Raw genomic sequence first — 16540 nt, 5'->3', positions numbered from 1 at the left:
CAACATTTATCCAAAAGGCACATTTCTGACAGGCGTTCTATTATGTTATCCTATGTGCCTACAAGTCCCATAAGGCACTGCGTGAACTTCGGTTTAGTCCATGCTTGTAAGGGTACGGGGGTGGAAAAAGTAGTCTTGTTTCTAAATAAACAACTAAACCACAAAGCAGTGTAATATTCAGTACGCTTTATCTTCTAGATGGGATGTGTGAGCGTTAACGATTAATTAAAAGACAGAGCAGACACAAACCAATCATATTCATTTTCAATTAACCCCAAGACCCAGAATGATGGTTGTGCCTGTAACGTGCACATGTTGCTGCTTTGCTTTGCTTTCAACTGAAATAGAGTGAGGGGAAACGGTTTGGGAACAGCCGGACAGGCAGCCGTCCAGCGGAAAAAACTCACACAGAGCCCGCCACCGTGACACACTTTTCACTTTGCAGTCAGTGGCGGTGTTGAATTGTCACCTTGGTTGTTGTTTTTCTTTGCTTAAGCAGAAGGCGATTTTTAATACTCCAGATCAGGCCGAGTAAATATCGGATGTGGTAAGTTCTGCACACTTGTGTAAGCTCTCGTCCTGGTTATGTTAGCCGCAGCTAGTTTGCTAATGTTAGCTAGTTAGCTAACATAGCGGCACAAGACGGGGAAAAAGTCGCTGGGTGGCTAGATAGCTCGAAAGCTAGCCGCACACAAGCTAACAACTACGCAGTCTTTTGATGTGCGTTATCGATAGTCGTTAATATTAGTTGCAGGCGGCTGAGCGAACCATTTAAGCTCCTTGCTCCGCTAACGGTAGCTAACAAGACACTGACACGTAACTGTTAACGGCAAATTAGCATTTGTACATTTTTATGTGCACGGGGTTGCTGTTTTAATTAATGTTAGGCGATAAATAACGTTAATGGTATCTAGAAGGCTAGTTGCTTCAAACATTTGATGGATACTACGTTGAAAGACAGACACGAGCTAACTGGCATCACGAGCGTACATGCTGGCACTATTTTTTTTCCTCGTATATCCGTTTGTATATGTAGGGTTCCCGTTTCGATAGCACGTTTATCGGCGTTATCACAGTAACCTAACACTGGCTAGTCTGTGTTTAGCTTGTCAAGTTAGGCAGCCTATTATTCGGACATCATTGATATTCGTATGCTTCAGTTCAAAACATTTTCTAGTTGGAAGATGAAAATAGGGGATCACCTCGACATGTGTACCCGAGTATATGCGGCCCACTCTTTTTTTTCTGGGCCTTTGTCATTTACTAGGCACCCCCTCCCCCAATACTCTTCTGCAAGGAATGCTCACCCCTAACCTCAGTGTGACTAAAACGCCCAGACGCTCAGCATCACTAGCTAATAAGGATCGTACACTATCCGACTTGAGTAGTGATAATTGCTGAATTCATAAAATAGTCAAAACAATCGGTGTGTTAAGTGGAATGTAGCAAATTGTGCTCCAGTGAGAGTATATCTAATGGCGTTTAACTGTGAAATGTGTTCTTTCTGATGGTGCATTGTTGCAAGTTTGGTGTTCAGCTTTGTTTATGGAGTTCACATGAAGATGACTGGTCCTTGCTAATCTGCCTCTGAAACAAAGGTGTTGTTACTGATGAGTTACATTCAGCTCCGTTAAGGGAGAATCCTTTCATGCAATGGTCTCAGACATACCCGCAATTATTTTTCTCATTAAGTGTTGGGTTTTTTCATTAGATTATTGGAGATCCTACTGTTCATTGTACAGTAAGATATTTGGCATGCATCCTCTCGTAGCGAGGGCGGGATCAACGCGCTTTAGCTTGGGCTTGAAGAGCCAATGAGCCGAGGACCTGGATGAGCAGCGTGCTTGCAGCCACCCTTTCCTGTTGAATATTTCAGCCCCTGCGTCACAGCTCCTCCGCCCCTTTCTCCCCATCTGCCATTTTGGTTTTGTTCCTGTCTGCAGTCGCAAAGCCAGCAGCGCAATTACATAGGAGAGACTATCGGCACAACGACATAGTGACTCGACAATATAGTGCAGACCACCCCAATCCCGCATCGCGTTTCTTTTCTCTGTACAAATCGTCGAATATACAATCAGCGTTTTTACTGACAGCTACACACAGCAGGAGAGGAGCGGGTTCGCATTGGGAAGGGACCGAGAAGGATTATTGGTAAGGAAAAGGAAATCAATGGAGCACGAGTGTAGTGGCTTGGCTTGTATTCGCGGTGTTTATGTTAAGTGACAAAGTTAAATTGTCTGTTTGTTAGATGCCTAGACATTTACCCATATCCACATAGGAGCTGTGGTAGACTGTCAAATCCGCTGCTCTCCAGTGCGAGGTCGGTTGGAGTGTAGCCACAGCTGCTAGCTTGTAAAATTGTGTTCCGCACTGAGGGTAATGCGGGCCTAGGCCGAGCTGCTAATGGATAAGCTGACAAGCTGGTGTTTTCTTCCCTCTAAGTTATTAATGTTTAGACTCTGTCCACTTGCCAAATCACTTAACCGATTAGTTGCTCGGAACCTACTTAGTTTTCTATTGGTGCTGTTGTCTGACAGTTAATTAATATTTTTCCACACGTTGAGATCTTTAAATCGACTGCTACCCGCTAACGTTTTCTAGTAGGATTGGCAAACTACAGTAACAGCCGGGCGGCTTTGCTGTATCATGCCGGACGCCTTCATTTTCGGTTTTGACAAGCGCGACCGTTCAGTTAACGGTGATATGAAGGCTATTTTAGGCTGGTTGCAGTCGTATGAAAATTTGCCCAGGCCTCGTCATAATTTAAAGTCGTAGAGAGGGTTATAAACTGATACGTGTGCCTTGGGAAATGCACGGAAGTTGGCGCCGCATTGGATGCGGAAATTGTGCCCGACCTTTTTTTTTTTTTTTTTTTTTTTTTGTGCACCCAGATTGTATTTGAAAAACGCTGCGGCCCTCCGAGTGCAGAGGTTTATCGCGACTACTGCGTTAATCAGAAATCTAAATACATAAGTAAATGCATTGCTATTAAATGTTGCCGTTTAGAGCTTTCTTGTAACGTCGCCATCTACAACTTAGTTGCAGCACAGTGTGGTCCTTGTGTCCGCACCTGCCAGCCATTGTGTGGTATTGCTCAGTTTACCGCAGTGAACTTTTAATGATTCAGCTCTTTTCCTTGAAACATGTTGGGTGTCGATAAATACCAGGAAAAAACAATAGAAGTATGTAAACAAACCTGTGCTTTCTGTGTGTATGAAAGAACCGTAATGCTATTCATGTCTCTTCCCAGCCTCAGTTCGTTTTCTAGCAGATTTGTGTTTGGCCTGAAGCCAGCCCAGCTGCTCTCTAGGCTAAAAATCCTCTCTTCAAAATGAGGGGGACTGGTTAGCCTTTAGTTTAGGTATTTATTATAATGGAACCATAGCAACGAATTATAAAATTACTGAAGTTTATATGAATTGGAATCAGTTGGCTTCTGAGAACCTTCAGGAAACCCAGGCTTGTTGACAGTGTGCTGTCTTTCTTTTTTTTTCTTAATGATGTAAAATGTCTTTCTTTTATTCTAGATTTATTGCAAACTACCAAAATGTTATAGGGCAGTTGTTAACTGGTAACATTCATGTGCTTGAATGACAACTTAATTTATGATGGTGGTTAATGCACAGATGTCCAGCTCGCCGCTGTCCAAGAAGCGTCGCTTGTCAGGAACAGAGACGAAGACGGGATCCCACTGCTCCTCCTCTAACTCTGTCAGAACTGATCTGTCCCACACACCTGCCAACGTGAGTGCAAACACATCTACTCTATAGAGTGAGTAGAACTTGTAACGTAAACTGATTGCACTTCGTGTTGTTTTCCCAGGGCATGGCTAAGAATGGCAATGATGCTGAGATCGATGAAGGCCTGTACTCAAGACAGCTGTAAGCTTTTTTTTCCTTTTTGTGATGTTGGACTTGATGGTTATTGGGCTTGAAATCTACCAATGCATAATGATGCCAATGGTTCTTTATGTCATTATTTAGTTACGTGCTGGGCCATGAAGCTATGAAGCGCATGCAGAACTCCAATGTCCTCATCTCTGGTATGAGAGGCCTTGGAGTTGAGATTGCCAAGAACGTGATCCTGGGAGGAGTTAGAAGTGTCACTATACATGACGAAGGAGTTGCAGAATGGAGAGACCTCTCTTCCCAGGTGTGTGAAAGCACAGATATTTAAATTAAAAATTTTTGCAGTAGTTTATTTTTCCCGATTAAGTTACCGTATTTTCACGACCATAAGACGCACCGTACTAAAAGGCCCAGTCTCCGTTATGTGTGCCATTACTGCATTTAACACACACATAAGGCGCACCTGATTATAGGGCGCATACAAGTATGCGTGTTTAAAAATAAAGCGGGAGCAAAACTGAGTTTGGTACTCACATTTTTTATTACCGGTAATTGTCATCAATCAAACCCATCGAAGTCCTCATCCTCTGTGTCTGAACAGCTGCGCTAAATCTCCATCAAACATGCCAGGTTCACTTTCTTCACTGTCAGAGTCACTTTCCGTGCCGTGCGGCTCCTCAGAAATGATGCCGGCTTTTGCGAAAGCTCGAACAACAGTGCCAGCAGACATGTTAGCCCAAGCATCTACAATCCATTCGCAAATTGTGGCGTAACTCGCCCGGCGCTGCCTTCTACTCTTAGTGAAACTGTGGTCTCCATCGGTCATCCATCGCTCCCACGCCGCTCGCAGCCTTACTTTGAACGGCCGGTTCACACCGATGTCCAGCGGTTGGAGTTCCTTTGTCAGGCCTCCTGAATGACAGCAAGCTCACAGTTCATTTGCTGCACTTGTTTTTTCACATCGGCTGTGAGATGGGCACGCATAGAGTCACAGATCAACAGCGATGGTGATGCGTGGAAAAAACCACCTGGTCTCCTTACATACACCTCCCTCAGCCACTCTTTCATCATTTCCTCATCCATCCAGCCCTTCTCATTTGCCTTAATGATGATTCCTACTGGAAACTTCTCTTTAGGCAAAGTCTTTCTCTTAAAAATCACCATAGGCGGCAGTTTCTGTCCATTAGCATGGCAGCCAAGCACAACAGTAAAAGAAGACTTTTCATACCCCGTTGTGCGTATCGCTAGCGTGCTGGTCCCCTTCTTCTCCACAGTGTGACTCACCGGGATGTCGAAAGTGAGCGGCACCTCGTCCATGTTAGTGATGTGGCTGGGCTGGATGTGTTTGTCGGCGATGTGTTTGCTGCAGTAGGAGCGGAAGATGGCCAGCTTTTCCTTATAATCCGCTGGAAGTTGCTGCGCTACCGTAGTCCTGGTCCGGATGGAAAAATGGCACCGTTTCATAAAACGAAAGCACCAAGACGGACCTCCTCGGAAATGTTCAATTTTCATTTCTTCTGCTAGCGAAACTGCTTTTAGTTGAATGGTGAAGTCGAAACGCTTCTCCCACTCGTTCTTTGCTCGATGATCCACCGCTCGAGTCTTTCCTCCAACTCGGGCCACCTCGCCTTATGTCTGCGGAAACTCAGCTGCGTCTTCTTGACCTGTCGGAGCTCGTTTTCTAGCTTCCTCCACTTGCGAACCATCGATTCATTAATCTTAAATTCTCTCGCGGCTGCTCGATTTCCATGTTCCTCCGCGTAGCTGATGGCCTTCAGTTTAAACTGTGCTTCATAAGCGTGTCTCTTTGCCATTTTCAGGGTTGTTAAAACAACGATGTTCCACATAATGCACATACCTGTCCTTTTATACAGGTATGTGCGATTGTCCCGGTATATACGATCAACGCCCACACTTCACCCTTTAGCGTTCTCATGGTGTTCTCTACTACGTCCTCCTTACAACACACAGGGCGCACTGCACTATAGGGCGCGCCGCACTTTTTAAAGAAAATCTAAGGCTTTTATGTGCGCCTTATAGTTGCGAAAATACGGTACACAAGGGAATTGCAGTTTGTGGACTCGCCTGTTGTCTGAGAACGATTCCAAAGTGCACTGTGGCTTTATCTATTGAGTTATGTGTTGTGTATTGCTAACATCCAGAAAGGGTACTAAAGCCACCCCCACCCATGAGCTGACCCAGATTTACCAGTGGGTGGCCTCTTCCCAGTTTCATAATCGTAGTACAGCCAGTCTGTTAAAGGACATAATTTCAGCAGAGTAGATTGCGTTTATTTGTCTGTGAAATCCTGTTATGTCTCATCAAACTGCAAACATGTATGAACAGATTCCTTGGGTGTTAACTTGAGGCAGTTTTCTGGTGTTGTTGCTACAGAAGTGTCATCGTGGTTAGACACAGATTTTAAGACTCGCTTGGGAACATAGTCATTTTATACGAATGATGTTGGGATATGACATTTTTTCATTTAAAAAGATACACTGGTATTGTGGCTTCTATTATAAGACACACCCCTAATTTATTTACAGGGCAGCTTAAGTGTATTGCATTTGCATTGTACATTTGTGTTTTCAATTATGTGATTCGGTCCTAATAACAGAAATATGGAAAAAGAAATGGTTAACCTGTAGTTTAAGAAAGCACTTATTGTTGATGTGCTTCAGGAGCTCAAATAATGCTTTGAAGTTTTGAGACCAAATTTTACATTTAGTCTATATTTCATTTTACCTTAAACTTGGGTTTCTTTGCTTGGTTTTCTCTGGGCTGACAGTCCAAACTGGTTTAGGGCAAATGAACCAGCCAAGACCACTTAACAATACAATGTTAGTCCACTTCCAAACTGAGTTGGGTGGGATTTCTTCTCTTTTCATCTAATCACTGCTTAGCTTTCATAAATATAACAGCATAACTACAAATAAAACTCATCTGCTCTTGATAACCATTTTAATGTTATGGACTTAAGCGTGAGAATGCAGGGAGTACACTGTGGTCAGTCAAGCCGTTTAAGTGGTAGTCTGTTGTTTTTATCCTCGTTGACACATTCTGAAGTCCTTTCAAAAGAAAAGGCGGACCCACAGAAGAATATGGCTAAACACACAAATGAAGTAAAGTTCACACTGAGTCAATGTTATTCACTAGAATATTCCTTAATGTCATGTTTGGCTATAGTATTGGCAGTTATTGCTTAATGACAGCATCAGTATTTCTGTATGGCTAGTTTTACCTTCGGGAGGAGGACCTGGGCAAGAACAGGGCAGAAGTGAGTCAGGCCCGCCTGGCTGAACTGAACAGCTATGTTCCTGTGACTGGTTACACTGGACCACTGACTGAAGACTACTTGACCAAGTTCCAGGTATAAATTTAGCATAAGAAAACTCCCGAGTCATTTTACCATTTCGGAAAGAGTTTTTAATTTTGTCTTATTTTGAAATCTAGGTGGTAGTGCTGACTAACTCAACTCTGGATGAGCAGCAGACTCTAGGAGAGTTCTGCCACAGCAAGGGAATCAAGCTGATTGTTGCAGACACTCGTGGTCTGTTTGGGTAAGATTAAGACTCTGTTTAGTGTTCACATGCAGTGCATCCGTCAGCATCTAATGTTTTTGTGCTCTAATTTCTCTTTTGTAGTCAACTTTTCTGTGACTTTGGAGAAGAGATGATTGTGTATGACACCAATGGAGAGCAGCCATTAAGTGCTATGATTTCCATGATCACAAAGGTTAGTCTTGGTTCTTTTATCCCCCCTGACAATGCTGATTTTTCTTTTTAACTGCTACCTGCTTTTTAGGAGTAAATTAAAGCTTCATGGCAGCAGTGCCTGAAAAGTTGCACATTTTGGTTTCCCCAGGACAGTGCAGGGGTCGTGACATGTCTGGATGAAGCTCGTCATGGCTTCGAGAGTGGAGATTATGTTACGTTTACTGAGATTCAGGGTATGACTGAGCTCAATGGTTGCAAGCCGGTCGAAATTAAAGTTCTTGGTAAGAACACACTCTTTTTCTTTTTTTTTTTTTTTTTTGTTCCACCATTGAATACATTTTGGTCACTCTGTTATGAGTTTACAAGTTCATGCAATGTCCTGTATTTTACTAGGTCCATACACCTTCAGCATCTGTGACACGAGTGGCTTCACAGATTACATAAGAGGAGGAATAGTTTCCCAGGTTAAAATGCCCAAGAAGATCAGTTTTGTAAGTAGCTGCCGTTTTGCACATGGCATTACTAGCATGATCTCATTTCCACAGATGGTGTAGTGTGAATTCTCATGGTAATACCAATATAACCTTACCATCTGGCATTGCTGTCACCAGTGGAAAAGCCCAGCTTCACTACCTTGCGTTTCTTTCCCTGTTCAGAAATCTCTCTCCTCATCGCTGGCCCAGCCTGAGTTCCTGATGACAGACTTTGCCAAGATGGAGTTTCCAGGACAGATGCACCTAGGCTTCCAGGCTATCCATGCCTTCCAGAAAAAACATGGCCATCTTCCAGCACCTTGGAGCCAGGTACATATCACTCATGATGGTGGGATCTTCTTGGAAAGGGGGAACCACTTTGATTAAATGCTTGTGCTAAAATAAAATAGTTCCGCATAAAAAAGTGCAGCACAACACAGCAAAAATAAAGTCTGTTTATAGTTAATATTTTGTAATTTACCGTGAACTGTGTGCATTCCAGGCGGATGGTGAAGAGCTATTGGCATTGGCCAAAGACGTGAACTCTGCTCAGACTGGGTCGGCCAAAGTGGAACAGCTGAATGAATCTCTTATCAAAAAGATGTCATATGTTGCTGCTGGTGACCTGGCCCCTGTCAATGCCTTCTTTGGAGGGCTGGCTGCACAGGAAGTGATGAAGGTCAGTGGAAAGCTGTATGCAAATTGAAGATGAAAGCTTTGTCCCTACAATATTAAGTGTAGTTGTTCGTTATATTAAAGAAAAATCTATTTTAATCAACAGGCACTGATAAGCCCGTTCTTATCAATGCTTATGAAGAGTCATTTTACATTGAGTATGATTAGACGTGTTTTGAAATGGAGAAGGGTTTCCTGTATTTCATGTGCTGTTTGATGTTTTAGGCATGCACAGGAAAATTCATGCCCATAATGCAATGGCTGTACTTTGATGCCCTGGAGTGCTTGGCTGAAGAGGAGGGATTCATGCTCACAGAGGAAGAGTGTGCCCCTGTAGGTGTTCAAAGCATATTCAAAATGCAAGTACTGAATGTAGTTGCAATAAATGATGGTGCTAAATTTGTTATGTCTTTTTCTCCAAGAAAAACTGTCGATATGATGGACAGGTTGCAGTGTTTGGCACCAAAATGCAGGATTTGCTTGCCAAACAGCGTTACTTCTTGGTGAGTGTCAGTGTAAAAGTTCTGTTGCCTTCTTCAATTTCCTGTTACTAGGAAGTTTTAAAAAATAAGGTTGCCAGAAAAATGTTGTGCAAAAGACAAAAACTTAGAAATACCTTTATTCCACTATAAAATACTATGAGCTAAAGTCTGATGAAGAATATTTCTTGGTGCTGTTCTCAGGATGCTAGGGGAAATGGATCTTATGAGATCTTTAGTGGTAGTGTTTATCTTTTTGCTCTTGTGCCTAAAATTGTCCAACAGAAAGTTCATTCTTGTTTGAATGCTCGGTTGAGGTTTTTTTGTTTTTGTTTATTTATAATTTGATTTAATTGCACAGTGACAAAGAACGCTGTCAGTTCTTGGGATATTCATGGGCAGTTATTTACTATTTGAGATCGTGAGTGAGATGGTGGCAGCTGCATCTAAGCCAAAATATATCAGCTGTTAGTTCTTTGTCTCATAATTGGCACAATAGTGTATCGACACTGCCATGTTAATTGAGTGCCACCCACCATGTCCCAGTGCATGTCAGAGCTGTTGGGTTTAACCTTTCTGGTGGGAATCCGGCAAAAAGACTGTCAGCTTTACCCACTAACCATAAGCATTTCTCTGACAGTGAGTGACACGTGTAAATGGAAGGTTCAACTGTATGACGACCCATTATAGCTTTATTCACAAATTTCTAATCCTTCCAGGTTGGGGCTGGTGCCATTGGTTGTGAGCTGCTGAAAAACTTTGCCATGATTGGACTGGCTGCTGGGGAGGGAGAGGTCATTGTGACTGACATGGACACCATAGAGAAATCCAACCTCAACAGGCAGTTCCTCTTCAGACCTTGGGACGTTACGGTCTGTATCATCTTAACTCGACTTGTTTGATGAACTCTATTGATCGATGTTTCCGCACAGCACTCTTTATCCTGTAACACCGAAGTGCACTTATAGATTATGTTTGTATGTTGATAGAGGCAATTTAAACTTCAGTGTGCGTGTACGCGTGTGCGTGCGTGTGTGTGTGTGTTTTCTTAAAGTTTAAAAAGTCAAAGCAAATTTACCAGCTCCTAACAAACTGAGACTTGAGAGCAGCTTTGTACCTTTAGTATCACTAGACTACTAAATGCTAGTATGCTCTATCAGTTAATCTGAGGTTATCTGATGCCCAAAAGAAACTGATGGGAGGAACCCTCACATGACGTAAGCTGTTGGACACCAATATTTTTAAAGGAGTGCACATTTTGTTGTGTCCCTGGAAAAGAAAGCATTAATGTGGACAGCAGTGACCTCTGTACAGAATGTCTCCTCTGATCTTTGTTCTTTTGGTCACCTATGATAATGTTATTAGTGAGTTGACTGTTTATTGTGTGTGTGTGTGTGTGTGTGTTAACAGAAAATGAAGAGTGACACGGCTGCTGCTGCAGTGAAACTGATGAACCCGGCAATCAAGATCACAGGTCACCAGAACAGAGTGGGCCCTGACACAGAAAGGATCTACGATGACGACTTCTTTGAAAGCCTTGATGGAGTTGCCAATGCACTGGACAACGTTGATGCACGTAAGAGATGATGAGACATTAAGAATAACTGCTTAATAACTAGGGGGAAATGGATTCAGTAAAAAAAAAAAAAAAACGTGCGTTTTCCTCTAATGTTCAGGGATGTATATGGATCGGAGGTGTGTGTACTATCGTAAACCCTTACTGGAATCAGGCACTCTGGGTACCAAAGGCAATGTCCAGGTTGTGATCCCTTTCCTCACCGAGTCCTACAGCTCCAGTCAAGATCCACCTGAGAAGTCCATCCCCATCTGCACCCTCAAAAACTTCCCAAATGCCATTGAACACACGTTGCAGGTTAGTATATGCAGAGCCGGAGAGTCTCAGAGTGTGAGACTGGCCAGGCAGGATCAAATCTGACGCTTGGAGTCAGCGTGGCCCACAAAGTAGTATTGAGAACAGCCATACAGAAACCTTTGTGTTAATCTTTACTTTAAAAGACTCCACCTGGTGTACCAACTACACAATGCACACATGTAATAGAGGAGTTAATCACTTCAGCACTATATGCTTCAGAGAATTTTATTGCATTACCTGTTTCTTCATATGCTTGATATCTTCATATAGGGTTTTGTTTTTTTAATAGCACTGTGTGTGGTTAGTGTGTCACAGTGTGAATGGAACTATTGTAGGTTTACCAAATATTTCGTACTTCTATTATTGAACTGCTGTCCTTGTGGTTCTTTCTGTGCAGTGGGCCCGCGATGAGTTTGAGGGACTATTCAAACAACCCCCAGAAAATGCCATGCAGTACCTCACGTATGTCGCTTTTCCTTGTCATTCTAATGCAATCACCTGTCAGCATTTTACTTTCATCGTAGAAATTCTTCACTGATAAAATGACTTTTCATTAGTGGACAAATTTCCTCATTAAGTCTCATAAGTGTTTGTGGATTGTTGGTAATTCAGTACTTATAAACTTGTATAACTTGCCTTTCAACTAAGAATCAATCTTGTAAATGTCACAGCCCCCTCTTGGTTCTCGTGGCGCCATTGAGCTGTCTTCTTGTAAAATCTAACCCAAACCTCATGCTCGAAATAATTCATAAAATCAGCCTGCAGAGTAAATGGTTTAAAAAAAGATGACAGCTCTTCACATCGTCGAAACTAGTCAATGAGGTTTATAATTTCCGTTCTTGCAGAGATCCTAAGTTCATGGAGCGTACTCTGAAGCTTCCAGGAGCTCAGCCTGCGGAGGTGCTGGAGGCTCTTTATAAGAGTCTTGTCACAGATTGCCCCCAAAACTGGGCTGACTGCGTAGCTTGGGCTCGCAACCACTGGCAGTGTCAATACAGCAACAACATCCGCCAGCTACTGCACAACTTCCCACCAGATCAGGTACAAAGTGAAGGTGCTACGAGATGAATATCAGTTTCTAACCGTTATTGTCTGATCTTGGTTTTACGCGTCTTATCAGCTGTTTGCAGCTATAGTTGCATTGGTGGTATTCATTTCAGCAACAAGAAAAGTGTTGTCATTTTTCATACAGTATTGGAATATTAACTTATTCAACAGATTATATGAAGATGTAACTTCTGCAATGGCCACACGTTATGTCTTGTCTTCTGTTTTTGAGCTCTGTGCAGGTCGGCTCAGTGACACCAAATTTAGTGAGAGGTGCTGCTGTGTGTTACAGCACGTGTTAGCACAGAGTAGCATAGCAGCTGATAATCTGATTTTAGCTTATAGCATGAAAGTTGTCACAAACATGGTAAACCATACTCGGACCGTGATATTGGTTTTGAACATTTCTAAAATCGTTTGATGGCAGATAAATTATTTTAGTAAGTCACAAAAACATTGTCATGATTAAGAGACTTTTATATAAAAAGACAGTTTGGGGCTTCCTGTGTACTTATTCATGCCAGTTTGTACATCTCATTTCCCCTGAAAAGCCATTTATAGATGGTGGGCATACATTAGAAACAGCAGAAATTACATTGTTAAACTTCAGCTGAGTCAAACGGCAGTTTGAGTTGCTGCGTATCTATTGCACGAAAGGCTGCCTAGTGGCTCAGTCAGCAGTACTGACGCTGAACCACAAAACCCTAGTTTGCATCTGTAGTTTCTCACCCCCTTTCCTGTCATTTATCCACGGTTTCCTGTTTAATAAATATGCAATTGACACAAAAATTACAAAATGGACATGAAAGGTTTCCATTATAGCACTTATACATTTATCATCTGTCTTTTAGCTCACTAGTTCCGGTGCTCCCTTCTGGTCTGGCCCAAAGCGATGTCCTCACCCGTTAGAATTCAGCACTACCAATGTAAGTGTGCCGCTGTCATTTATAAGCTTAATATTACCGGAGTCTAGTCCAGCCAGGCTCAAACTAATGAATGTTGTTTTCAGGAGCTGCATATGGACTATGTTGTGGCAGCAGCCAACCTGTTCGCTCAAACATACGGCCTGCAAGGCAGCACCGATCGTGCAGGTGTGATCAAGATCTTGCAGGATGTCAAGGTGCCCCCTTTCACCCCACGTTCAGGAGTTAAAATCCACGTCTCTGATCAGGAACTGCAAAATAACAATTCCTCTATTGGTATGTTCACATGTGGTTGTGTAATAAAGCATATTTTGGGGGGGATGTTACATCAGCTAAGAGTTGTTTGTGAATCTTGTACGGAGTCATGTGTCATTGTGGATGCTTTGACAGTAATGCAACCATTGATCTTGTGATTATGCAGATGATACCAAACTGGAAGAGCTGAAAGCCATGTTGCCTTCACCAGAGTCCTTCCAGTTCAAACTCACCTCCATTGACTTTGAAAAGGTAAGGCGTCTCCTTTTGTCAGCTTTAATGAAGATAAATAACATTTGTTTAATTTATTACAGTTGCCGGTAGCAAAGCTAGTCAGTGGCATTGAGGACTTTGAATCTTTCAGATAAAAAGAACAATAAAACACAGCATCTGGCTTTGCAGTGAGGCCAATTGGAAACCTAGTCTGTTAATAATAATGAGAGTAAGAAAGTATTGTTTCCATAGCTTTCAAGGCTAACTCTGCTTAGATGCCTTTAAGTGGTGCACTGCCAGAACATTGTAACTCTCACGCTAGAATTTCAACCTTTTAATATAACTTGAATCAACACTACTGGTACTTCTGGTTTGTAATGGCTGTGGCCTATATGTTAACAGGATGATGACACCAACTTTCACATGGACTTCATTGTGGCAGCCTCCAACCTGAGAGCAGAGAACTATGACATCCCCCCCACAGACAGGCACAAGGTAAGAAAACAGACCCAGCTGCTCTCACACTGGTGTTAATTGGGAAATGTGCCTGCTAATAGTATTCGTTTTGTAATAGTAATGAAAAAACATTTGAGAGTGCACTCTGTGAAAGCAAACAACTTAAACTCAACCTCAGAAATTTACATTTTGCTTTTTCTCTATGTGCACTATAAAGTTTGGGGGGTGTTTTTGTTGTTGTTTGTTTGTTTGGTTTTTTCCCTTCATCACTGTCCTTTTAATCACCAAACAGAGCAAACTGATAGCTGGTAAGATCATCCCTGCTATCGCCACTACCACAGCAGCAGTTGTCGGCCTAGTGTGCTTGGAGCTCTTCAAGATTATCAAAGGACACAAGAAGCTGGAGTCCTACAAAAATGGCTTCATGAACTTGGCCCTGCCTTTCTTTGCCTTCTCTGAACCCATTGCTGCTCCAAAACACAAGGTAAGCAAATGCGTTACCATTTGCTGAGATTTTAAAAAGATGCGCACGATGTCTGCGCTGTAGAGAAATGTTTGACTCCAGTATAATAAACTCCTGTGATGATTAAGCCATGCTAATACTGATGCACTAGTCAGATGCATTTTGCACTGCCTGGGTGTAAGTGAGTTCAACTTGTCTTCTCACACTGATGGCATCAGTGTGTGCTGAGGAGAAATTTTAATGTAATAACTGGTTTTCTTATTGAGCTTATAATTAAGATCTCTTATAATTAATATGTATATACTTAAAATACATTTTTTCGCAGTACTATGAAATCGACTGGACGCTGTGGGATCGCTTTGAGGTCACAGGACTGCAGCCCAATGGGGAAGAAATGACACTCCGACAGTTTCTGGATTACTTTAAAGTATGTTGAGCTCATGGTTTGGTTTTTGGTTGCTTTTCTCCACACTGACATGTTCTTGGCATACAATTAACCACGATCTGTTTCTGTTCTGTATTAGAATGAGCATAAGTTGGAGATCACCATGCTTTCTCAGGGAGTGTCCATGTTGTATTCGTTTTTCATGCCTGCTGCCAAACTTAAAGAGAGACTGGACCTACCGTGAGTGCACGTGCATACACCTGCTTCCTCATTTGCATGCTGGAATTTTAAAGTTTGTATTCACTGGTTTTCTTTCTGTGTCCTGCAGTATGACGGAGATTGTGACGAAGGTGTCCAAAAAGAAGCTGGGCAAACACGTGAAAGCCCTGGTGTTTGAGCTATGCTGTAACGACCTTTCAGACGAAGACGTGGAAGTGCCCTATGTCAGATACACCATCCGCTGAGCTCCGCACTGAGCCCACCCGCAGGAGGGTGGGAGTTACAGGGGGGAGATGGGGATGGGGGTGTTCTGAGTGAGGAGCTAAAATGGGGATTGGGGGTGCGTGGGTTGATCCAGGTCAGCTGTATTGGATCAATCAGTATTTTTTTAGGCCTGTGGTTTGTGTAAACCTGTGCCTGAGTGTACATAGCCCCAGTAAGCTGAATTAAGAATAACTGTATATGTTAAGAATCCAGTTGGTTCTTGGCTGTGGGAACAGGGGTGTCACTGGAGGAAGGGAGCATGTACACTGGACATCCTGATGTTTCTCAAAAGCACCAACCTCTTGAGTGAATTGATAAGCCTTAGTGGTCTCTTGGTACTCCATATCCCAACCAGTGTCCCTAAAAACCATCACTCTTATTGGCCTTCAGCAGTAATGGAGGTTTTTGTTTGATTTTTAATCTAATCCACCTTCTTCCCTCCACTATACTTGCTCTCTCCCTCTTCCAACCTCTGTCTCATAGACACAGTCCCACATTAGTTTCTTTTGTTTTGTTTTTTCTTAACATATGCACCTAATTAATATGTAAAAGGTCAGCCCAGGAGACACCAATAAGCCCAAGCCTTTCCTGACTGGATATCTGACTATCTCACACCACCTGAATACCCCTGCCAGTGTGAGGTACCCCTACACCCTCATTAAACCCACTCTGTGGCTTTGGGAGGGGTTCGTGCACATGACATTGGTTTTCTCTTTCTCATTATATTTTATGTGTTTTGTTATTTTCCATTTTATTTTTTGGGTGGTTGGACAGAGTTTTGGCGCACACACGTGGTAGATCCTAAACTGTCTTTCTACTTTGTTAACTCCAAATGACTTAACTGTAAGAACAGGGCAACGAGATGTATCTTGAAACGGGAGCACTTAGTGTGATAGTGAATAAAGATGTAAAAACATACTGAAGAAGACTGTGTGGTTATTTTTGTGTCTCACACACACACACACCGACCGTGTCAGTGTCATTCAGCAATGTTAAAGTGTCAGAGGTTTGTTTTTCCTGTCTGACCTGTTTCGTGTTAATGAGAAGTTTCATTATTAAACACATCCGGGAAATGCTGCCTGAATACCAAGATACCAAATGACAGTGACGAGAGTAATCAGATTTCTTTTTTCTTCCCCTTTTACTCCAGCGTTAAAGTAAATCGTCTGTGATGGCGTTTTGAATTTATAAATGTAGGCAAAGGATAATTTTTTTGTTTATTTTTTTTAAAAGGCAAATGGCTGTAGCTAA

General features: G+C 42.5%; 1 protein-coding gene across 2 annotated transcripts; it reads left to right on the top strand.

Annotated features, from left to right (window-relative positions):
• Positions 1-276: 276 nt before the first annotated feature.
• Positions 277-16207, top strand: uba1 (ubiquitin-like modifier activating enzyme 1). 2 transcript variants are annotated; one of them, XM_082518175.1, is made up of 26 exons: positions 277-547; positions 3627-3743; positions 3823-3881; positions 3984-4152; positions 7084-7218; positions 7302-7408; positions 7493-7583; positions 7713-7845; positions 7958-8055; positions 8221-8367; positions 8540-8716; positions 8938-9045; positions 9135-9215; positions 9911-10063; positions 10602-10767; positions 10868-11064; positions 11462-11526; positions 11910-12105; positions 12963-13037; positions 13121-13310; positions 13456-13541; positions 13905-13997; positions 14251-14442; positions 14747-14848; positions 14946-15046; positions 15135-16207. In XM_082518175.1, exons 2-26 carry the CDS (start codon positions 3627-3629, stop codon positions 15268-15270), a joined length of 3174 nt encoding a protein of 1057 aa, XP_082374301.1. In that variant the 5' UTR covers positions 277-547; the 3' UTR covers positions 15271-16207. The 2 variants fall into 2 exon arrangements, with proteins under 2 accessions (XP_082374301.1, XP_082374302.1); XM_082518176.1 differs by lacking the exon at positions 277-547 and adding an exon at positions 1913-2151.
• Positions 16208-16540: the final 333 nt, after the last annotated feature.

The sequence above is a fragment of the Aulonocara stuartgranti genome (genome assembly GCF_965226115.1).
Source record: "Aulonocara stuartgranti genome assembly, chromosome: 20".
Lineage (NCBI taxonomy): Eukaryota > Metazoa > Chordata > Actinopteri > Cichliformes > Cichlidae > Aulonocara > Aulonocara stuartgranti.
This window is presented reverse-complemented; position numbering and strand designations above follow the sequence as displayed.

What these genes read in the sequence shown, in the direction of transcription:
- uba1 (XM_082518175.1), top strand. Translation starts at nt 3,627, where the DNA reads ATGTCCAGCTCGCCGCTGTCCAAGAAGCGTCGCTTGTCAGGAACAGAG. An exon ending in TCAGACCTTGGGACGTTACG is followed by an intron (nt 10,064 to 10,601) that starts GTCTGTATCATC and finishes GTGTGTTAACAG; the next exon opens with AAAATGAAGAGTGACACGGC. An exon ending in AAATAACAATTCCTCTATTG is followed by an intron (nt 13,311 to 13,455) that starts GTATGTTCACAT and finishes GTGATTATGCAG; the next exon opens with ATGATACCAAACTGGAAGAG.